At 34.4% G+C, this 20,123-nt stretch overlaps 2 protein-coding genes across 2 annotated transcripts; one reads left to right on the forward strand and one right to left on the reverse strand.

Moving 5' to 3' along the window:
- Positions 1-13: 13 nt before the first annotated feature.
- On the reverse strand, positions 14-4,523 carry LOC132284806 (B3 domain-containing protein Os01g0234100-like). Its single transcript, XM_059786934.1, has 7 exons — positions 4,081-4,523; positions 3,914-3,997; positions 3,450-3,475; positions 3,201-3,363; positions 2,901-3,107; positions 1,119-1,209; positions 14-998 (listed from the first exon to the last, which is right to left on the reverse strand). Exons 1-7 carry the CDS (start codon positions 4,303-4,305, stop codon positions 280-282), a joined length of 1,515 nt encoding a protein of 504 aa, XP_059642917.1. The 5' UTR covers positions 4,306-4,523; the 3' UTR covers positions 14-279.
- Positions 4,524-5,247: 724 nt separating this feature from the next.
- On the forward strand, positions 5,248-5,637 carry LOC132282064 (glycine-rich RNA-binding protein 7-like). Its single transcript, XM_059783695.1, has 2 exons — positions 5,248-5,344; positions 5,438-5,637. The coding sequence occupies exons 1-2, from the start codon at positions 5,248-5,250 to the stop codon at positions 5,635-5,637; spliced, it is 297 nt and encodes a 98-aa protein (XP_059639678.1).
- The last annotated feature ends 14,486 nt before the right edge of the window (positions 5,638-20,123 follow it).

The following is a 20,123-nucleotide window of genomic DNA, read 5'->3' on the forward strand; positions in this document are numbered from 1 at the left end:
CAGGATCTTAACGGGAACGTGACCACATTCACCATATATTGAAATGAAAAATATAGTGACATGCACAGGTTCGCATATACATACACCATACATGATTTGAACAAAAAAATTGTCCATTCCTAAGTTGTACCAAGTTAATAGCCTACTGCTACAATGTTACTAGAACTTACGGCCAAAACTACAAAAGTTACTACCAAAAACATATTTACCCTTCTTTCCTAGTTACATGTGGCCATAGTTAAGAAACTAAAGATATATTCTTGCTATATATATAGAATATTACCATGGAGTATCAACAGCTTTCTGAAACTTGAGTTCATGGCTCTCAGCTTCTGACTCCAGAGTCTCAATATCAGCATCAATCTTTTCAGACACCTCCTTCAATTGCACAAGCTCAGCTTTCAGATCTCTGATCCGGTTTTCTGCTTCAACACGTTGAGTTTTAGCCTCTAAATACCTCTTTGCCTTCAAGGCACCTTCTGATTCAAAGGCAAGGGTCTTAAGCCTGCGCAGCCGAGCACGTAAAAATCCAACATCCATGCCCACAAGCTCAAAAGATTTCAAGGTCTTCTCCCAATTTGCAAATTCGTCCAATGAGGTGGTGAGCTTGCAACCTCTTATGGCATCAGAAATGTTGACAGTTTCAATGATAAAACCAGTAACCAAAGTACTATTGAGGCCTTGGAAAAGATTAGCATGTAGAAATGAGTTATTACTGCAGCAGAGCTCATAGTACTTGGTCCATATATGTTCGGGGAGCTCAGAATTGATATGTAACCTATTTACAGTAATTTTGAAGTCTTCAAAGTTTTTGATGTCTCCAAACGCAACAGAAGAACTGGAGAATTTGGAACCTACAAGAACTTCTGAACCAATCAATTCACTATCATTTTCATATTGTAACAAGCCTGTCTTTTTATTCTTCTTTTGGACCATAGCTATTGGAACGGACTCCGAATGCTTTCTCTTGTTCTTGAGAGCTATTGTACCCCTGCCATCTTTTCATCCAACAGAAAAACAAAACCATGGAGACATCGAAACATACATATCAAATAACAACTTTCTTAGCTATGCTAACTAATAATGGAACTACCAAAGAGAGATATCAGTCAACTAACCTGCATCATTTTGTTGTGTATGAGCATCCAAATTTAGAAGGCCAAGAGCACCATCTACCTCAGTAAAATCATTTGCCCTTATAATGTACACCTACAGAAGTGAGGAGACATATATATATTGGAACCAGTAGTGAAGACAAGTAATGTGTTTGTAGTGCTGCAACTAAAAGATTTCATCTCTCTTGTATGCCCATTGTAGAAAACAAAATTAAGTAGTAAAACATTGCAACAAAAAACATGATTAATAATTAAATAATTCAACAAGTAGAACTGCTTTCAGCTTTTTTTTTTCCACATAGAATTTAACAAACATGTCAGCGCATTCATAAGAAAGTACTGATCCGACTGGGGTCCCACATTTGAGAAGGCATCTGCTACGTAGTATCTTATTTACTTCAGTATGAATACGAAATGCGTAAGTAGCCAACCTACTAATGTATTTATTTATTTTTCCTTTTGCTATGATAACCTCCCAATGTATCCTCCACAATGTTAGCTGGTTAATTTGCTCCAAACAACGATGACTCTCATCCCCTCAAGTACTCTCAGCTCCATCTTGAGTGTTCAGTGCACTCCTACCTCATCACAAAATATAGCCATGAATAATGCAGCTCCATTTCCCTCAATTAATGCTTTTCCTTTCAAGCAATCATCAAACATTCCAGAAATAGTACTAAAACATAAACATGCCTTTGGTTCCCTTTTATTTGGCTGTATTCTCTCCAATTACTCTACAATCCACATCTAAGGCTTTAAAATATTTCCATAAAAATTAATGGAAAAATAGACGATATCTCATTTTGAAGGCTGGTCAATGCAGACAGATCCCGTGTGCGCTATAGATTGTTGTGTTTTAATGGAACATACTTAATACACAAGATGTGTTCAAAACTGATAGAAACATATAACGAATAGGATACATTTAAACCTGATGGAAACATTATGTTGATAAGATACATTTAAACCTGATGGAAACATTATGTTGATAAGATACATTCAAACCCGATGGAAATATAAAATGGATAAAATACATTCAAACTTGATGGAAACAATAAGTATCACAATGAGATATAACAATACAGAAGTTGTTCCTGTACAGAGGTTATTCCTGTTCATCTTCTTCAATTGCCCTATGTATAAGCTTGAATTATGCAAAATCCTTCTTCAGAACATGGGGAAGGAAGGATGGCAAAACTTTTTTGTGTCTTCTTCCCTCTGAGTTCCTCAAATGTTCTTTTATCTCCAAGGCACACCATAGCCTAAAGTTGGCCTTTAATTTAGGAAATGGTTCTGGATATCTTCCAATCATAATTCACATTTTCTCCTGGCCCTCCTTATACCTTTAACCTGTAAGACACTCCTTCACATAAGTCACATTTTTACTTCCGCACACAAGCCTGGTCATCTACACTAGTTCCAATTTCTACTATTTCACTCTTTCAAATGTCACTTCAAAGTTGTCATTTGACATAAATTATTTTGAAATCTTAATTATATACCCATATGGAACATAGAGTAAATATTCAATACAATGGTGATATCATGTCATTTGACTCATTTCCCAGCATGTTTGGAATTTACGTACTTGTCAATATTCATTCTACTTGAGAGTATGAGCTATAAAGGTAGCGTTGCCCTCAGGCCTGATTGTAACACACTTTGATGCAACTAAAAACCTGGATATAGTTAACCATTCACTTACTTTATGAAAATACAAACATACATGTTGAATAAAAATCAACAAAAAATACTGAATAAACAAAATATAATTAAGAATGTCACCTTAAACTTGTTAGCTTCGGTTAATTGGAAGACCAAAACATCCCCCACAAGCAATTTGTGTAGAGTAGCAAAATTCCTCCACCCTGCACTAAGCCCTTGCTTATGTGGAAGGAATTTTAACTCATACTGTTCCCCACTTTCAGCTTCCAAAATGATGATAGCTTCCATTTTTGGTAGGTGCGACTTGCAGAATGGCATAGGAACCCCCTGTCAACAAAGGAATTGGTAAAAAAGAAACAATTTTGCCCTGCCCAATATTGTTTTATTCGCTTCTTCAATCTGTTTGATTTTAGTGCTTACCATCCAAAAACAACCGGAAACATGTGATTTGACCATCAGTTTCACAAAGCTAGGAAATTCAGTACCCAGACTCGATTGAAACTCCTCCGCTCGAATCATAGTGGATGACTTAACTTCACCAGAACTATTTAATGCATTACTTGCAACCCTTTCTCGCTCACAGCTTCAAGTACAATCAACAAGTTATTATTTTCATAATGTAAACTTTACAAATGATTAAAAGAAGCAATCAGGAGATTAGATACTGACAACTTTCTTGCATGATCTGGTACCGCCTGTTCAAGAAATAATAAAATTCACCCATTAATAGTGTAGTCCACTGAACAAAAACCTATTGTGTTATGTCCTTGCTTGTATTTACTTGTGAGAAGTTGAAGGAACAATTAAGAAGGATTGACAACTTTCAATAAACTACGAATCAAGGGAAAGAGCAACATGGGTTCACAACCCTTAAGACCAAAAGGACTTTGGTTGATGTGGTGAAGATCTATGGTTAGGGCAAATGCTTGTGGTCACAGACATTTGCCCTAACCTAAATAATCAGGGCATAAGCTTCACCAAGTTGAAGTTGATCTTACATAAATCGGACAAACATTCAAGCACATTAACGGCAAGCACCAATATAAGAAGTGTGTGTATATGAGAGAGAAACAGAGATATATAGGGTACTGTTACTGAAAATTAAGATCGGATGTGAAGAAATGAGCTCTTACATGCCCTGATATCGAAACCGGACGTTTCTTCGTCGTCATTGGAGACATATTGTTTTTTATTTCATTGGGCTTCTTTTGTTTACCCTGAAGAAAGCAAACCAGAAACAACTTTAATTATGAAAATCTAGAGAGAGGAGGGAGAAAAAGAGAGTTTTAGGAAGAGAAACCATGGAAGAAGGGGAAGGAGTGGAGGGAGAGAGGGTTGGTGGGTTGTTTGGAAACTGGGTCAGATTCAAATTGTCTTCCATAGATTTGAGACTCTGTTCAGATGTTGGCCATTCGCAAGCAAAACCTTGCTTGTCGTCCTCCACAACTTCCTCCTTGACCACAATGTGGTCATGACCATCACCATGATTCAGAAATTCACTTAGGTTCACACTCTCTATCTTCATCTCTCACACACATACACACCAAAGTTTGCTTATAATTATGACGAGAAAAACGGTTGCAGACAAAAATGGTTGCTTGACAGTAGAAAAGGTAAACCCTATAAACGTGGTTGCTGTGACAGTAGTAATTGTTGGTAAAAAAAAAAAAAAAAAAAAGACAGTAATTGTTGAATTAATAATGACATTATTTTAGAATTTACATACTCTCCCTCTGTCTCAAAAAAAGATGTCATGTTTGAAAAACCATAATTCATAAATTGTGATTCACGGTTTTTCAAATAGGACATCTAATTTGAAACGGAGGTAGTATTATTTTTTCATTGAATTAATGGTGTGTTTGGTATAACCAAACGAGGTGTCAAAAAGAAGTATACTTAAATGAAATGAAAAGGAATAAGAATGGGAATAGAATTTAATGGTGATTCTTATTTTATTGTTTACTTGTGAATATGAAATAAAATGATAATAACTATTCTATAATTTAGTTGAACCAATTTAAAATTAAAGAATCCAATGAATTTCAAATTTAATCATACAAGATATAAATAAATTAAATTAACAAAATAATATTATTTCTATAATTTTTCTTTATAGAAATAATGCAATGGTGGATGGTGGTGATGATGGTGGTGGAGGTGGAAAGCAGTAGTAGTGTTGGAAGGCGGTGGTGGTGACGATGTTGGAAGGCCGCAGCAGTGGTGGTAGCGAAAGTGGGCAGTTGTGTTAATGGAAGGTGGTGGCAGTGGCGGTGGCGGTGGCGGAAACAGTGGTGGAAGGCGTTAGTGGTGATGACAGTGGAAGGCAATGAAGGTGGCAATGGTGTGATGACAGTGGTGGAAGACAGCAGCGGTGTAGGTGGTGGTGCTGGTAGAAGGCAGTGGAGGTGACAGTAGTAGTGGTGGTGGAAGGCAGCGGTGATGGTGGTGGAAGTCGGTGGCAATGATAATGGCTGAAGTCAGTGGCGGTGGAGGTGGCGATAATGGTGGAGATGGCGGTGAATGTAGTGGAGGCGGCGATGAAAGTAGTGGTGGTAGTGGTAGTGGTAGTGGTGGAAGGCGGCTATAGTGGATGCTGTGGCTGGGATGGTGGTGGCAGTAGAAGAAGACGGCAGAGGTGTATGTGGTGGTGGTGAAAGGTGGCAGTGGCGGTAATGGTGGCGGTAGAAGGCAATGGAGGTGGCGCTGGCCTAAAGTGGTGGCGGCAGAAATTGGTGGTGGTGGTAGCGATGGTGGAGGTGACGGTGTGGAAGGTAATAGAGGGAGCGGTAGTGTGGTGGTTGAAGGCGGTAACAATGATGGTGGTGGCAGTGACGGTGGTGGAAGGCAATGGAGGTGACAGTGATGAAAAGCGGCAGAGGTGGTGGTGGTTTTTGGATTTGAAACATGAGGATTTTTTTAGAACTTAATTTTTTTGGTGGTGGTGGTGGCAGTAACGGTGGTGGAATGGCCATTCTATAGGTTTAGTTGTCAAATGAATTTTCATTCCCATAAATGGATTTTCATTTCAATAGAATTATCATTCCCACTTTAAATTACATACCAAACAAATCCCATTACATTACTGCACACCAAACACAGCATAATAGAATATATTCCCTCATTTCCATATTAGTTGTCCTTCTTTTCATTCATAATAGAATATATTTCCTCTGTTCCATATTAGTTGTCCTTCGTTTCGTTCATTTTGTGTTGTCCCAAAATACTTGTTCATCTTCAAAAGTAGGGATGGCAATGGGGCGGGGATCTCATTCTCCATCCTCATCCCCGATCAAATTTTTTACCCCCATCCCCGCCACCATACCCGTTTAATTTTCAACCCCCTTCCCCATCCCCGCCACGCCCCACCACATTAGTCCCCATCCCCGCTCCACCCCGTCTAGCATAACAATTTTTAAATTCCAATTTACCTTTAACAAAATCAACACAGCCATAATATTTTTCAACCTAATAATTAAATAAAGTTTCGGCATAATTATAATAATTTAAAACATGATCATATGTTTGATGCACAACGATTATGTTTTTTCTCTATGCTGCAAGGGAATAGATATAGGGTTTCACTTTCAAAAGGGAATATATTATATATATATAGTTATGTAATTTAGTAATATTTTATAACATGTAAGGGCAATTTTGTAAAAATGCACTATAAACTGGGCGGGGTGGGGCGGGGTTACCCTTCACCGCCCCCGCCAGGGTTTCAAATACAATCATCATCCCCTCCATATTTACATAAATAGATCTCGAAACCCGTCATAAACAGGGCAGAGTGGGGCGGGGACCCGCCGGGTATGGGGATTTTGCCATCCCTATTCAAAAGTGAAAGCAAAACAAATATATTTGTTTCATGGTAACCCGTTAAGATTTTAAAAATCTCTCTAATTAGTGCTATATATATTTGAACTTGAAAGGTCATCATGGTAATTTTATATGAGAACAATGCATTATTTTTTTTTACGAGAGAACAATGCATTAGTTATATATCCTATTAAAAAATTTAAATTTCAATAGTGAACATCTAATATGGGACAAATTTCAATTATGATAATAATGGGGAGTAATTACTATGAACATTTTTTATTTTTGTAATATAGGTTCTTCTAACATGTGCCTTAATAGATATGAAGATGGATTAATTTCCCCTTCCTATGCTTTTAAATCAACAACGCAATAAATTTAAATTGATAATGTAATAATTTTAAATTAATAATACAATTTCATAAAGTTGTTGAATTATTAATTTAGTGATATTGCAGTGTTGCAACAAAGTCATTTTCACCCCTTGTGCGTGTTAACCAATGTAAGTAACCTTTACAACCAGAAAATAAAAGATCACTCGCAATTACCCTTTTAAGGAAAAATTTTAAATTTTTTTACTTAATTATGTATATTTTAAAATATGTTAACTTTTTCAAACTATTAAGTTTAATGGTCAACTTTATCAAACTAATTATAAAAGTGTACAAAAATACTATTTAGACTCTTTAATGATCCAAAATTTTCAAAATACCCTTATCTCATCCAACAAAATTCCAAGGCCTCCAAATTCTTAAACTCCATTGTTTCCGGCTTATGATAAATAAAAAACATGTGATATACTAAAAAGTGATTCCGGTTTATGATGAATAAAAAACATGTCAACTCCGATATACAAAAAAGTGATTCCGGCCATGAACTTTGTATGGACATTCTCAATTAGAATGTGCTGAATTATTGAGGATGTGAAAAAGTTTTTTGAATATTTGAGTCGAGGTTAATTCTAGCACATGGTTGTTGTACATGTAGTCGGTGGACACTGGATCTTCTTTTGAATTCATTACTCATTTCCTTTCAGACTGTGAGAAGTCACTTGCTTCAGAGGTAGGGCCGCCCTGAGATTGAAAAAATCTTGAGAGACCCAAGCGAACTTTAAATGTGATAAGTTTTACACGTGCAAAAAAAAAAAAAAAAAAAAATACTAAAAGTGTAAATTTTTTTTTTGAAGCCCATTAAATAATTTGTTGCATTTGGTTACAATTTTTTTTTTTTGTGGCATCATTCATGGGCCTATAAATTTTGAGGCCCCTTAAATTCGGAAGCCCTAGGCGACCACCTTGGTCGTCTTGGGTCAGGGTCGGCCATGTTTAGAGGTTGTTGAGGGAAAACTCTTTCTAGATATGAGTTATTGCAACTGGGGTTGAGTAATGGCGGGAAATGCTTCTCGAGAGGGTGGTGAGAGCTGGATATTTGGTTTTGGTAATCAAAGTTCTCTTTTCCTATTTTAGTACACTTGTAATGGCTAGAAACAATGGAATTTAGGAACTTAGAGGCGTTGGAATTTTTTGAAAGAGATAAGGACATTTTGGACCATTAGAAAGTCTAAATAGTATTTTTGTACACTTTTGTAATTAGTTTGATAAAGTTAACAATCAAACTTAATACTTTGAAAAAGTTAACATATTTTAAAATATGCATAAGTAGAGTTTTTTTAAATTTTTCCTTATTTTAATTGTATAAATGTATAAGAATGTACATAGTTTGGCCCAAGCAGCCCAACAACAGGTAGCCCAAAAGATTATGCAACAACAGCAAGGCCCAAAGGCTATGAACCCAAAACATTGAACCCAAACCCAAACCCCAACCCCAACTAGGTACAGTTACTCTTGGTATTCAGCATGAAAGGTAGCCGTTGATAACTGCTCAGTAGCAGCAGTTAGCAATGGATGTCAATTCTCATTCCGGTGAGCAACAGAAGATGGTGATGGCAGTGATCACCCGCACAGTCAATCTGGTGGTCGGGAAGGAGCAGCAATCAAGCTCCATTCCCTTGCAAGAGCAAAGATGGGTTCCTTTGAATTCTTGAGTGATCCGGCAATGGAGTTCGCAACAAGCTTCAGCGTCTTATGTATATAGTTGTGATTTGAGTATTTGTGCAAAGTTAAGAATGCATATAAAATGGCATATAAAATAATCAAGGGTTCGCACCAATTGGTACACCATCTTATCAGCAAAAAAGGCACATTCTTAGACATGGCTTGTGTGATTGAAGCTTGCTGGTTTAGCATCCTTGTGTGAGCACTAGACGTCATTGGTTACAATTCAACCTCCTATTGGTATCGTTGTTTTATTAAAGTTTTTTTTGCCTGAAGAAAAGGCCTGTTTGGTTTCCTTTTTGTTCAAAATGGAGTCTTTTGGAGATTGTTCTACCGAATTTGAAGCCTTTTCTTGGCATTGATTTGTTGAAAAGGAAAGATTCGGTAGTAATATTACCAAATATTATTAGCTGTAAATATAATATTTGGAGGATATTTGCTATAAATAGAATATTGGTCAAATATTGTAAATTAGAAAATTATTAATTAGGCCAGCTAGTTATGTGCACGTATTTTCTCTTATAAAGAGAACCCGTCTAAACTTGTGAATTGTGTGCTAATACAGAGAAAAAGTTTAGTCTATATTTCTTCCATTTAAGTTTATATGGTATCAAAGCCACCCTTAAAAAAAAAAAAAAAAAAAAAAAAACCTGATTTTCTTTTCTGCACAATTTCTTCGCTAATCAACTATATCTAACGTTTCCTCCATGTCAACCTCACCTATCACAACCCAGTCAACCAATCCGACAACCCAAGCCCCCAGTACTGATTCTCACTCGGTTCAGATCACCAATATTCGCCTTAATGGTGATAATTATTTACGGTGGTTGTAATATCCCTAATTTTAAAAGGATAGTTTCGGTAGTTCTATTTTATGGTTTTATTGTAATTTGTGCATTGATATATGTGTATTTGGCTATTTGCTTATTTGTTTTATTTAATTGTTGTATTTCTTTGAATTGTTGTATTTAATTGGTTTTTTTTTTTTTTTTTTTTTTTTTTTTTTTTTTTTTTTTTTTGGATTAATTTAGTAATTATTAACTTTAATGTCAAATAGGTTAAATGAGTTTTAAATTAAGTTAATTAACTAGGGTCTTTAGGAAGTCAGTGTGTGTAGCCGACATGGATAACTTTTAGACTACACGGATGGGCCGACTAGGATTGGAAGTAGGGCTTAGTCTCTAATTACACATGGACTAGGGTTATTGTTATAAACCTATAAATATAAACATTACGGTGGTTTAGGGTTAGAGAACAGTAAGCGTAACTCTGTAGAACAGAGAGACAGAGAGATACAGGGAGAAACAAAGAGAGATAAAGAGAGGAAGGCTAGGGTTTTGGCTTAGGCTAAAACTGAATCAAGGAGGGGAGTTTGGCCTGTGTCTGTGGGTTGAACTAGGAGTAGCAGAGGTCGATAAAAACAACCGACGTTGCCGGAGTTACTAGAGACAACAATTTAAGATTTCTAACTGGAAATTAAAGGCAAGTTTCTGTTCTATTCTTTCCCATGAACCTGTGTTCTGTGCATGCTTAGGTGGACTCCAGGGATTTAATGAATGCTTCAATAATCTGTTATGCATGCTTGATATGTATTTAATCTCGTTTACTGAAACTATGTTGAAAATTCTTTAAGTTTCTGTTAATTGGTTCATTTTGTATATATGTTTAAGTTTACTTGTTTGAGAACAACGATGCATATGGTTGCCTTGTAATTAATCTGGAATGTTAAATGAACACTAGAACAAGGATTTAAACATATTACAGAGGCCTGGAAATCACTGGAGTTGAAGAAGAAAAAGGGAAAACGGACGACGGCATCTACGGAAGTGAGAGCGGGCTCCAACAGAGGAGGGAGCCGGCTCCCAAACCCTTAGAGCCGACTCCCAAGGAAGGGGAGCCGGCTCTGGATGCTCTGGAGCAGGCTCTTAGAGCCCTAGAGCCGGCTCTAGTTGTAACAGAGCAGGCTCTCAATTTTGAGAGAGCGTGTTTTCTCCTTAAACTGCTACGGGTTTGGTTTTAGGGACTGTTTGGGCTATACAGGGTGTTGCACTTTGTTTAAATTATTTTAAGTGATGCTTAGGACTGTATCAGGCTGGTATTATGATGAAAAAACATTAATTCATAATTGGACTAAGGATTAGAACAAGTTGAAGTTAAGGAAAAACTGTAAATTGCACACTGTATCGGATATTTCAATTACTTGCAGATACTTGAAGCTTTTGATATGAATAATCTATTACTATTTAATTATAATTAAACAGAGTTACAGGTATAGTAAATTAGTGAAATCATTTATGCTTGGTTTGGAACAAAATTGATATGTATGTTGTATTAATTGTATCAATTTATAGATTTTATGGAGGATTTAAATGCTATGACTCATGGTAGCAATTTAGATAGTTGGAATGTGATTTTTAGAATCTGTAATGATTGTCTAATATCATGATATATGTATTAAACAGTATGATGCATATCCTGGATTGTAGTAGATAAATAACAATTATTGTTTTAACAATTATGTTATGTGGAGGTTTGTATGCACCGGTATGGGACGGTGGCATACTAGAAATGGCTTAGTTCAGAACACTAAGACCTACCTATTCTAGGGACGGATTAGTTCTAATACTAAGTCCTACTTATATTGGAATAAGATGGATTAACTACAAAAGTTAAGTCCTACTTATAACTAGGAGTCAAATCAATAAACCTTTTGAATGACACACCTGGAACGAACTTTATATATCTATGTTATGGTGTCATGGTATGAGCTTGAGTCTTAGAACCATGATTAGGGTGCGTATATCGCCTAGGATGGATAGCTGGACAGAGGTGTTGTTCCCTGGTAGGGCTAGGTACACATGACCACATTATGTGCGATTTGCATGGTATCTCTACTCAAACTGAGACAGATCTATTGGACTAGTGAGCGTCCTATAGTGTGTAATTATACATATATGGACTACTTTAGATATTGTTGAGTCTATCTATGATGTATCTGCGTATCGGGTTCCTGTTTGGATCGTAGTAGAATATGACTTGCATGTGGGCCTGACCCACTCTTTTATTTTTCAGGTGCTCGTTGTGATACCCCTCAATTCCAGAGCCACGGGTGATCAAGTCCGAGCACAGATCCGAGGGATACCAAACAATTAAATATATAAACAAGCATAGAGTACAAAAAGGATAAAGAATAAATAAATAAAATGAAAGGAAAAATAATAATAATAATAATAATCATAACTTATTAAAAGACTTATTAAATAATCCTCCAAATGACAATATCCAAAAAAATATCTGATATCATTACAACTCGGGAATCCATTATGTGGACCCCTAACCATAAACAACTGAAATTAAATACTGAAATAAAAATGAAATCGATACTAAAACATAAGGAAGACTCCTACGTCAGATCGGAAGAGTGATGATAGACTGTCTCTGCTCAGAACGAACAACCTCTAAAACTGGAACTGTCGAACACTTGAAAAAAATAATAGTGGGTCAGACTCACGAACAAGTTGTAATCTACTACATCCTAAACAGAGACCCGATACACGTATACATCCCAGTCAATCCTACAGTAACTAGTAGTCCGTATATATATATAAATACATACTAAAGGAACCTCACTAGACTATAGGGTTGCCTCAACCTGAATAGTAGGTATCACGCAAAATGCACATATAGTGGGCATGAGTACCTATACCTACCAGGGCACACAATTATACTATATCTAGCTACATATCCCTGGTGATATACGCGCCCTAACCACTGATCCTAAGACTCAAGCTCATATCATAGCACCCTAATTATATATATATAATCCATCATATCTAACTATAATTAATCCTCTATAAGTCATTCAACTTGTTCCATTGACCTGACTTGAATATAAGTAGGACTTAACATTTTAGTTAATCCATTCCCTTATACAAAATAGGTAGAACTTAACTGATAAGTTAATCCATCCCTATAATGCCACCAACCTATACTGGTGCATTTCATCACACAATATTTTAAATATAATATCACATCAATTAAATTCAGAGATGAGCATAATATAAATCAGTCATGTATATGATCATAATATACTACAACTACATGATTAAATCATATATACACCACATTAAATTGCTAAATTAAATCTAAGCAATTATACTCTCCATTAACAACATGCAACTCCATTTTAAATTTCATATTGTTTAATATCTTAGCATAATAATTATAATCATGCATTCTATAACCTCCATGAATTTATTTTAACTATTTAAAATAATTAAAACAAATCCAAACAACTATTAACATGAACAGTATAAATATCATTAAAAATTCCCAAATCCTACGACATATCGATTGACTGAACCCGTCCTTCGATCGGCCAAAACGGCACTGCACATCGTCTTCTTCTACGGGTTCTTCTTCAAACCTCCATTGTTGGAGATTCAAAGTTCTGATTCCTCTTCCCAAAATGTCCTAATACCCAATATACATCATATGAACATATTTTAAATAATCCAGAACACAAATCATACATCAATTTATCAAATTATAAAAGAATATACAAACCCATTACATACATATTTACATTGTAACTTTAGTCTTTAAACATGTAAAAAGTTTGTTTTAATCCAATTAATTCTCCTGAAATTGATCTAAGTCTGTATAGAACACAAGTCAAAGAGGAAGAGAAGAAATAGAACTTGTTTTTGGATTTTTTTGATTTTAAACCCTAAATCTCTTCCTTCCTTTCTTCTCTCTCAAACCCCTCTGTTTTCCTACCTCCCTTAGTGTCTGCGTGAATAGGGTTTTTGTAATACCCCTAATTTTAAAAGGATAGTCTCGGTATTTATATATTTGTTTTAATTATATTTTTTAATTATTTAATTAATTATTTGACTAATTGCTTATGTGTTTAATTGAATTAGGTATTACTTGATTATTTGATTATGTGTCTATGTATTATTTGTATTTGTCTATGTATTAATTGTTTAATTAGATTATGTGCTTAAATGGTGTTTTGATTAATTGTAAATTAAATGTTTTCATTTATTTTATTATTTTATTTTATTTTTCTTTTATGGTTATGGTTAGTAGTAATGGACCAACCAATTGGGTTCTATGGACTACTTGGATAGGAGGTTGGATGTGTATGGATTATTACCCATGGATAGTGTATGTATATATATAGATATATATTATATACATATATAAAATGGAAAGTAATTTATTAATTACTTTTATGGTAACTTGGGTAGTAATATTTAATCCGATGTATATGTTTTATATTTAAATAATAAAAATATACATAGATTTGATACGTGTTATGTTTTAAGTTACTTTATAATATTATGGTAACTTAAGTATTATTGGATAATCCATTAATAAATAATGGAATGTGTATAATTTATTTATTTAATAAACATATACATAAATTATTTACGTAACATATTTTACTTACCTTTTTAATATATATAAAAGGGAAAGTAATTTATTAATTACTTTTATGGTAATTTGGTTAGTAATATTTAATCTGATGTATATGTTTTATATTTAAATAATAAAAATGTACATAGATTTGATACATCTTATGTTTTAAGTTACTTTATAATATTATGGTAACTTAAGTATTATTAGATAATCCATTAATAAATAATGGGATGTGTATAATTTATTTATTTATTAAAGATATACATAAATTATATACGTAACATATTTTACTTATTTTTTTTAATATATATAAAAGGGAAAATAATTTATTAATTACTTTTATGGTAACTTGGGTAATAATATTTAATCTGATGTATATATTTTATATTTAAATAATAAAAATATACTTAGATTTGATACGTGTTATGTTTTTGGTTACCTTATAATATTATGGTAACTTAAGTATTATTAGATAATAACTAATAAATAATGGGATGTATATAATTTATTTATTTAATAAGGATATACATAAATTATATTCGTATCATGTTTTAGGTTACCTTATAATATTATGGTAACTTAAATATTATTAGATAATCTGTTAATAAATAATGGGATATATATAATTTATTTATTTAATAAGGATATATATAAATTATATACGTAACATATTTTACGTTACCTTTTTTATATTTTAATTTTAATTTTTCTTTATTAAGTTGATTTGGAATGAAATTAGGATTAGGGTTAATTTTCTTTAGCCTATATATACATAAGTATAAGTCTGTAGGATGATTCAAAAATATAGTACGTGATTTTATATTAGAGAGAAAGTTAGAGAGAGAAGGAGAAAGATGAAAAAAGGAGGAGAAAACTTTTTAGAGAAGAGGATCTAGGAAGAAGAAGTTGAACTTTCGATCCGAAAGTTTAAGGCAAGTTCTTCTTCTATCTTTTTCCCTTTGATTCATGTTTCTGTACATGCCTAGGAAATTCCAAGATTTATTAAACACATAAAATTAAATAATTATGCATGTTTAATTGGATTAAAACATAGGTTTTTATGAAATTGGTTCATATCTGTTCCTGTGTTATGAATTGATAAATGCATAATTTTGATTTGATTTCTAGTGTGAATTTTTACATGTTTGAATTATGTATTTTTCATATCTGTGGAATGATGGAACGTAGAAACATGCCTAGGATTCCTGAACATTAAATAGGGACTAGGTTTGGGTTTAAATAAATTTAAATACACTCAATCATAACGATGCTTGCTATTTGAATCTTTTAAACAAACGAATGGATTTAATCTTTTAAAATGCTTTAGCAATTGAAATTAAATGTGTAGGATGAATTGGATATAGAGAATGTTTATTTGACGATATAATAAAATATCATCATATATAAGATTCAGTTTGTGTATGACATATGATATAGGAAGCTTAAATAAATAATAAGTCATTCATATTATGTGAAAACTTGATATCATATTATTATAGTTATTTCTGGAATGTTTGATGTATTTCTTTAATTGTTACATCAATTGTTGGATTGTGTGGTTTAATGCACCGGTATAGGACAGTGGCATTCTAGGGACGGATTAACTTATCAGTTAAGTCCTACCTATTTTATATAAGGGAATGGATTAACTAAAATGTTAAGTCCTACTTATATTCAAGTCAGGTCAGCTGAACAAGTTGAATGACTTATGGAGAATTAATTTATTATATAAGGGAATGGATTAACTAAAATGTTAAGTCCTACTTATATTCAAGTCAGGTCAGCTGAACAAGTTGAATGACTTATGGAGGATTAATTTATACTGAATATGATGGTTACTAGATTATATATATATAAGTATGGTGCCATGATATGAGTTTGAGTCTCAGGATCAGTGGTTAGGGTGCGTATATCACTAGGGATGTGTAGCTAGATATAGTGTAGTTGTGTACCCTGGTAGGTCTAGGTACTCATGCCCACTATATGTGCGTTTTGCATATTGCCTACTATTCAGGTTGAGACAACCCTATAGTCTAGTGAGGTTCCTTTAGTGTGTATATATATATATACGGACTACTAGTTACTGTTGGATTGACTAGGATGTATACGTGTATCGGATCTCTGCTTGGACTGTAGTAGAGTAGAACTTGTTTGTGGACCTGACCCACCATTATTTTTCAGGTGTTCGTTAGGAGTAAAGGTTGTTCGTGCTGAGCTGGGATCAGTCTACTTCATTCCTCCGATGCTACATAGGAGTTCCTTTATGATTCAGTTTCCTGATTTAGACAGTTATTGTTGGCATTTGTTTAGTTTGGATTTTCTAGGGGTCCACACAGTATGGATTTCCGAGTTGTATTTTGGAGGATCAGTTGTATCAGAAGAGTTTATTAATTAATGGAAATATATTCTGTGGTTTATTATTAGATTATCATTTTAGTTTCTTGTCAGCATTTTATTTATTCTTCTTTATTCTTTTGTACTTTGTATTCGTTTATTGCCGATTTTGTTTTTGATATCCTCGGGTATTCGGGCATGGGCCTGGCCAACCCGCATTCGAAAATCCGGGGGTATCACGGTTTTCAACCCTTTCACAGTCATACAACTTATATAAATATACTAATATCTTATAATCATTTTCCCTTCCCAATTCTAATTACTTTAAATTAAATACGTAATTTAGTTTAAATAATATTATATTATATATATATATATAATTAAATACTTATATGAATCCACCGACTAATAGTATTTAATTAAATTAAATACTCCTAATAATCATACAATTAAAACAATCATTAAACACTTAATTAATAAAGCATTTAAACATACAATTAAAACAACTATTAAACACTTAATTAATAAAGTATTTAAACATACAATTAAAACAATCATTAAACACTTAAATAATATAACTTTTAAATATATAACTTAAAACACTTAATTAATAACAACATTTAAACATATAACTTATAAACCATAAAATTAATACAATAGTTAATTCAAATAAAAATAATACAACAATTTAACATTTAATTAATACAACATTTAAAATATACCATTAATACAACAATTAAACATCTAATTAATATAACAACCATTAAACACTTAAAATATATAACTTAGAACATATAACTTAAAACACTTAATTAATAATAACATTTAAACATATAACTTATAAACCATAAAATTAATATAACAGTTAATTCAAATAAAAATAATACAACAATTAAACATTTAATTAATACAACATTTAAAACATACCATTAATAAAACAATTAAATATCTAATTAATAAAATAATTAATTAAAATAAAAATATATTTACAAATGGCCACGAAATCAAAATAATCAAGTAATTCAATTAAAATGCGATAAAATAATTAAATAAATACCGAGACTATCCTTTTAAAATTAGGGGTATTACATTCTTTCCTCCTAACAAAAGGAATTCCGTCCTCGGAATTCGCCCTTACCTTCTTCTATTATTTCGGGAAAGTGTGAGCGAATGACATCCTCTCGTTCCCACGTGGACTCAGCCTCATTGTGGTGACTCCACTTGACACGCACTAACGGTATAACCTTGTTGCGAAGAATTTGGTCCTGACAGTCTACAATACGATACGGTGGCTCCACATATGTTGCATTCGGCTGCAACTCAATCTCACCAACATCTATATGCTGATAACGATCCTCATCACGCAAGAATTTCCGTAACATGGAAACATGAAACACATTATGGACACGATCTAAATTGTCCGGAAGTGCTAGCGATAAGCTACCGCTCCAATTCGATCTGTAATCATGAAAGGATCGACAAAACGTGCTGACAACTTCCCTTTCTTCCCAAAGCGCATTACTCCTTTCATAGGAGACTCTTTAAGTAAAACCTGATCTCCCACCTGAAACTCCAAAGCACGAGTACGACGATCTGCATAACTCTTCTGCCTACTCTGGGCAGTGCGCATGCGATCCCTAATAAGAGCAATCTTTTCCGAGGTATCCTTAATGAATTCAGGACCCAAAAGTCTACTCTCTCCAACCTCCATCCAACAAACAGGAGATCAACACGGTCGGCCATATAAGGCTTCAAACGGTGCCATACCAATAGTCTTTTGAAAAATATTATTATATGCAAACTCCACAAGTGGCAAATAGTCCTCCCAATGACCCTTAAAGTCAAGGACACAAGAACGAAACATATCCTGTATGATTTGATTAACCCTCCCGGTCTGTCCATCTGTCTGAGGATGATAAGCAGTGCTAAGATGCAACTCTGTACCCAAAGCCTGCTAAAAACTCTTCCAAAACCCTGACTCAAAGCTCGAATTCCTGTCCGATATAATAGATAACGGAATGCCATGTAACTTCACAATCTCTGTAATGTAAAGTCTTGCCAGCTGTTCTGAAGTAAAATCAGTGTGAATAGGCAAGAAATGAGCCGATTTAGTCAACCTATCAACGATGACCCAGATGGAATTGTGAACCTTAAACGAATTAGGCAATCCCTCTACAAAATCCATAGAAATGCTCTCCCACTTCCACTCTGGTATAGGTAGTGGTTGTAAAGAACCCGGTAGTCTCTGGTGTTTAATCTTAACCATCTGACAAGTAATACACTTAGAGACAAATATAACAATGTCCTTCTTCATACCTGCCCACCAAAACTGTCGCTTCATATCTTGGTACATTTTGTCTCCTCCTGGATGAACAGAAAACTCAGAACGGTGAGTCTCAGTCATCACATCCTTCCTCAACTCATCAGCAGAAGGTACTACTAACCGCCCCTTGTATCTCAAGCCTCCATCAATCCCAACATGATAGAATGGAATATCCCCAGAATCTATCTTTGCAACTTTGTCAATGAACTGCTGATCCGTGAGTTGTGCCTTTAAAACCTTGTGAATGATAGAAGGTGTAACTACCATACACGCCATAAAAGCATTGGACAACTCATCAACTGTCTTCAAAACATTCCACTCAGTGGTGAATAAAGCAGAAAGACTCGCATAGGGTCGGCGACTGAGTGCATCTGCCACTACATTCGCCTTTCCTGGATGGTACTGTATAGAGAAATTATAGTCTTTCACAAACTCTAACCATCGGCGTTGTCTCATATTCAGCTCCCGCTGAGTGAACAAATACTACATACTCTTGTGATCACTAAATAGTCTGAAAGACTCTCCTAACAGATAATGCCTCCAAATACGTAAAGCAAAGACCACAGCTGCCAGCTCTAAATCATGCGTCGGATAATTAAGCTCATGAGGCTTAAGCTTATGAGATCCATATGAAATCTGTCGTTCCTCCTGCATCAAAACACACCCAAGACCCTGCAAAGAAGCATCTGTGTAAACCATATATTCTATCCCGCTCTGTGGAGTAGACAGAATTGGTGCAGAGGTCAACTTGCGCTTTAGCTCATCAAAAGCTTTCTGACAGTGCTCATCCCATACGAACTGTACACCCTTCTTAGTCAAATGAGTAAGTGGTCCAGCTATCTTCGAAAAACCTTGGATGAATCTGCGATAATATCCTGCCAATCCCAAAAAGCTGCGAATCTCAGTGGGTGATGTAGGTTGTCCCCACTCCAAAACAGCTGAGATCTTGGCTAGATCAACCGCTATTCCCTCCTCTAACACCACATGACCCAGAAACTTCACCTTTCGCTGCCAAAAGTCACACTTTTCGATCTTGGCATACAACTGATGCTCACGAAGTGTCTGTAACACTATGCAAAGATGTCTAGCATTGTCCTCCTCCGACTTAGAATAAACCAGAATATCATCGATGAAAATAATGACGAACTGATCTAAGTAAGCCCTGAAGACCCTGTTCATCAAATCCATAAAGACAGCTGGCACATTAGTCAACCCAAAAGGCATGACCCGAAATTCATAAGATCCATATCTAGTGAGAAATGCTGTCTTAGGCACATCCTGTTCCCTAACTTGAAGCTGATGATAGCCAGAACGTAAATCAATCTTAGAGAAATAAGTAGCTCCCTTCAATTGATCGAAAAGATCATCAATCCTGGGTAAAGGATA

The sequence above is a fragment of the Cornus florida genome, unplaced genomic scaffold (genome assembly GCF_030987335.1).
Source record: "Cornus florida cultivar Cherokee Brave unplaced genomic scaffold, ASM3098733v1 CherokeeBrave_3.0.0_Hap2_Chr11, whole genome shotgun sequence".
Classification (NCBI taxonomy): domain Eukaryota; kingdom Viridiplantae; phylum Streptophyta; class Magnoliopsida; order Cornales; family Cornaceae; genus Cornus; species Cornus florida.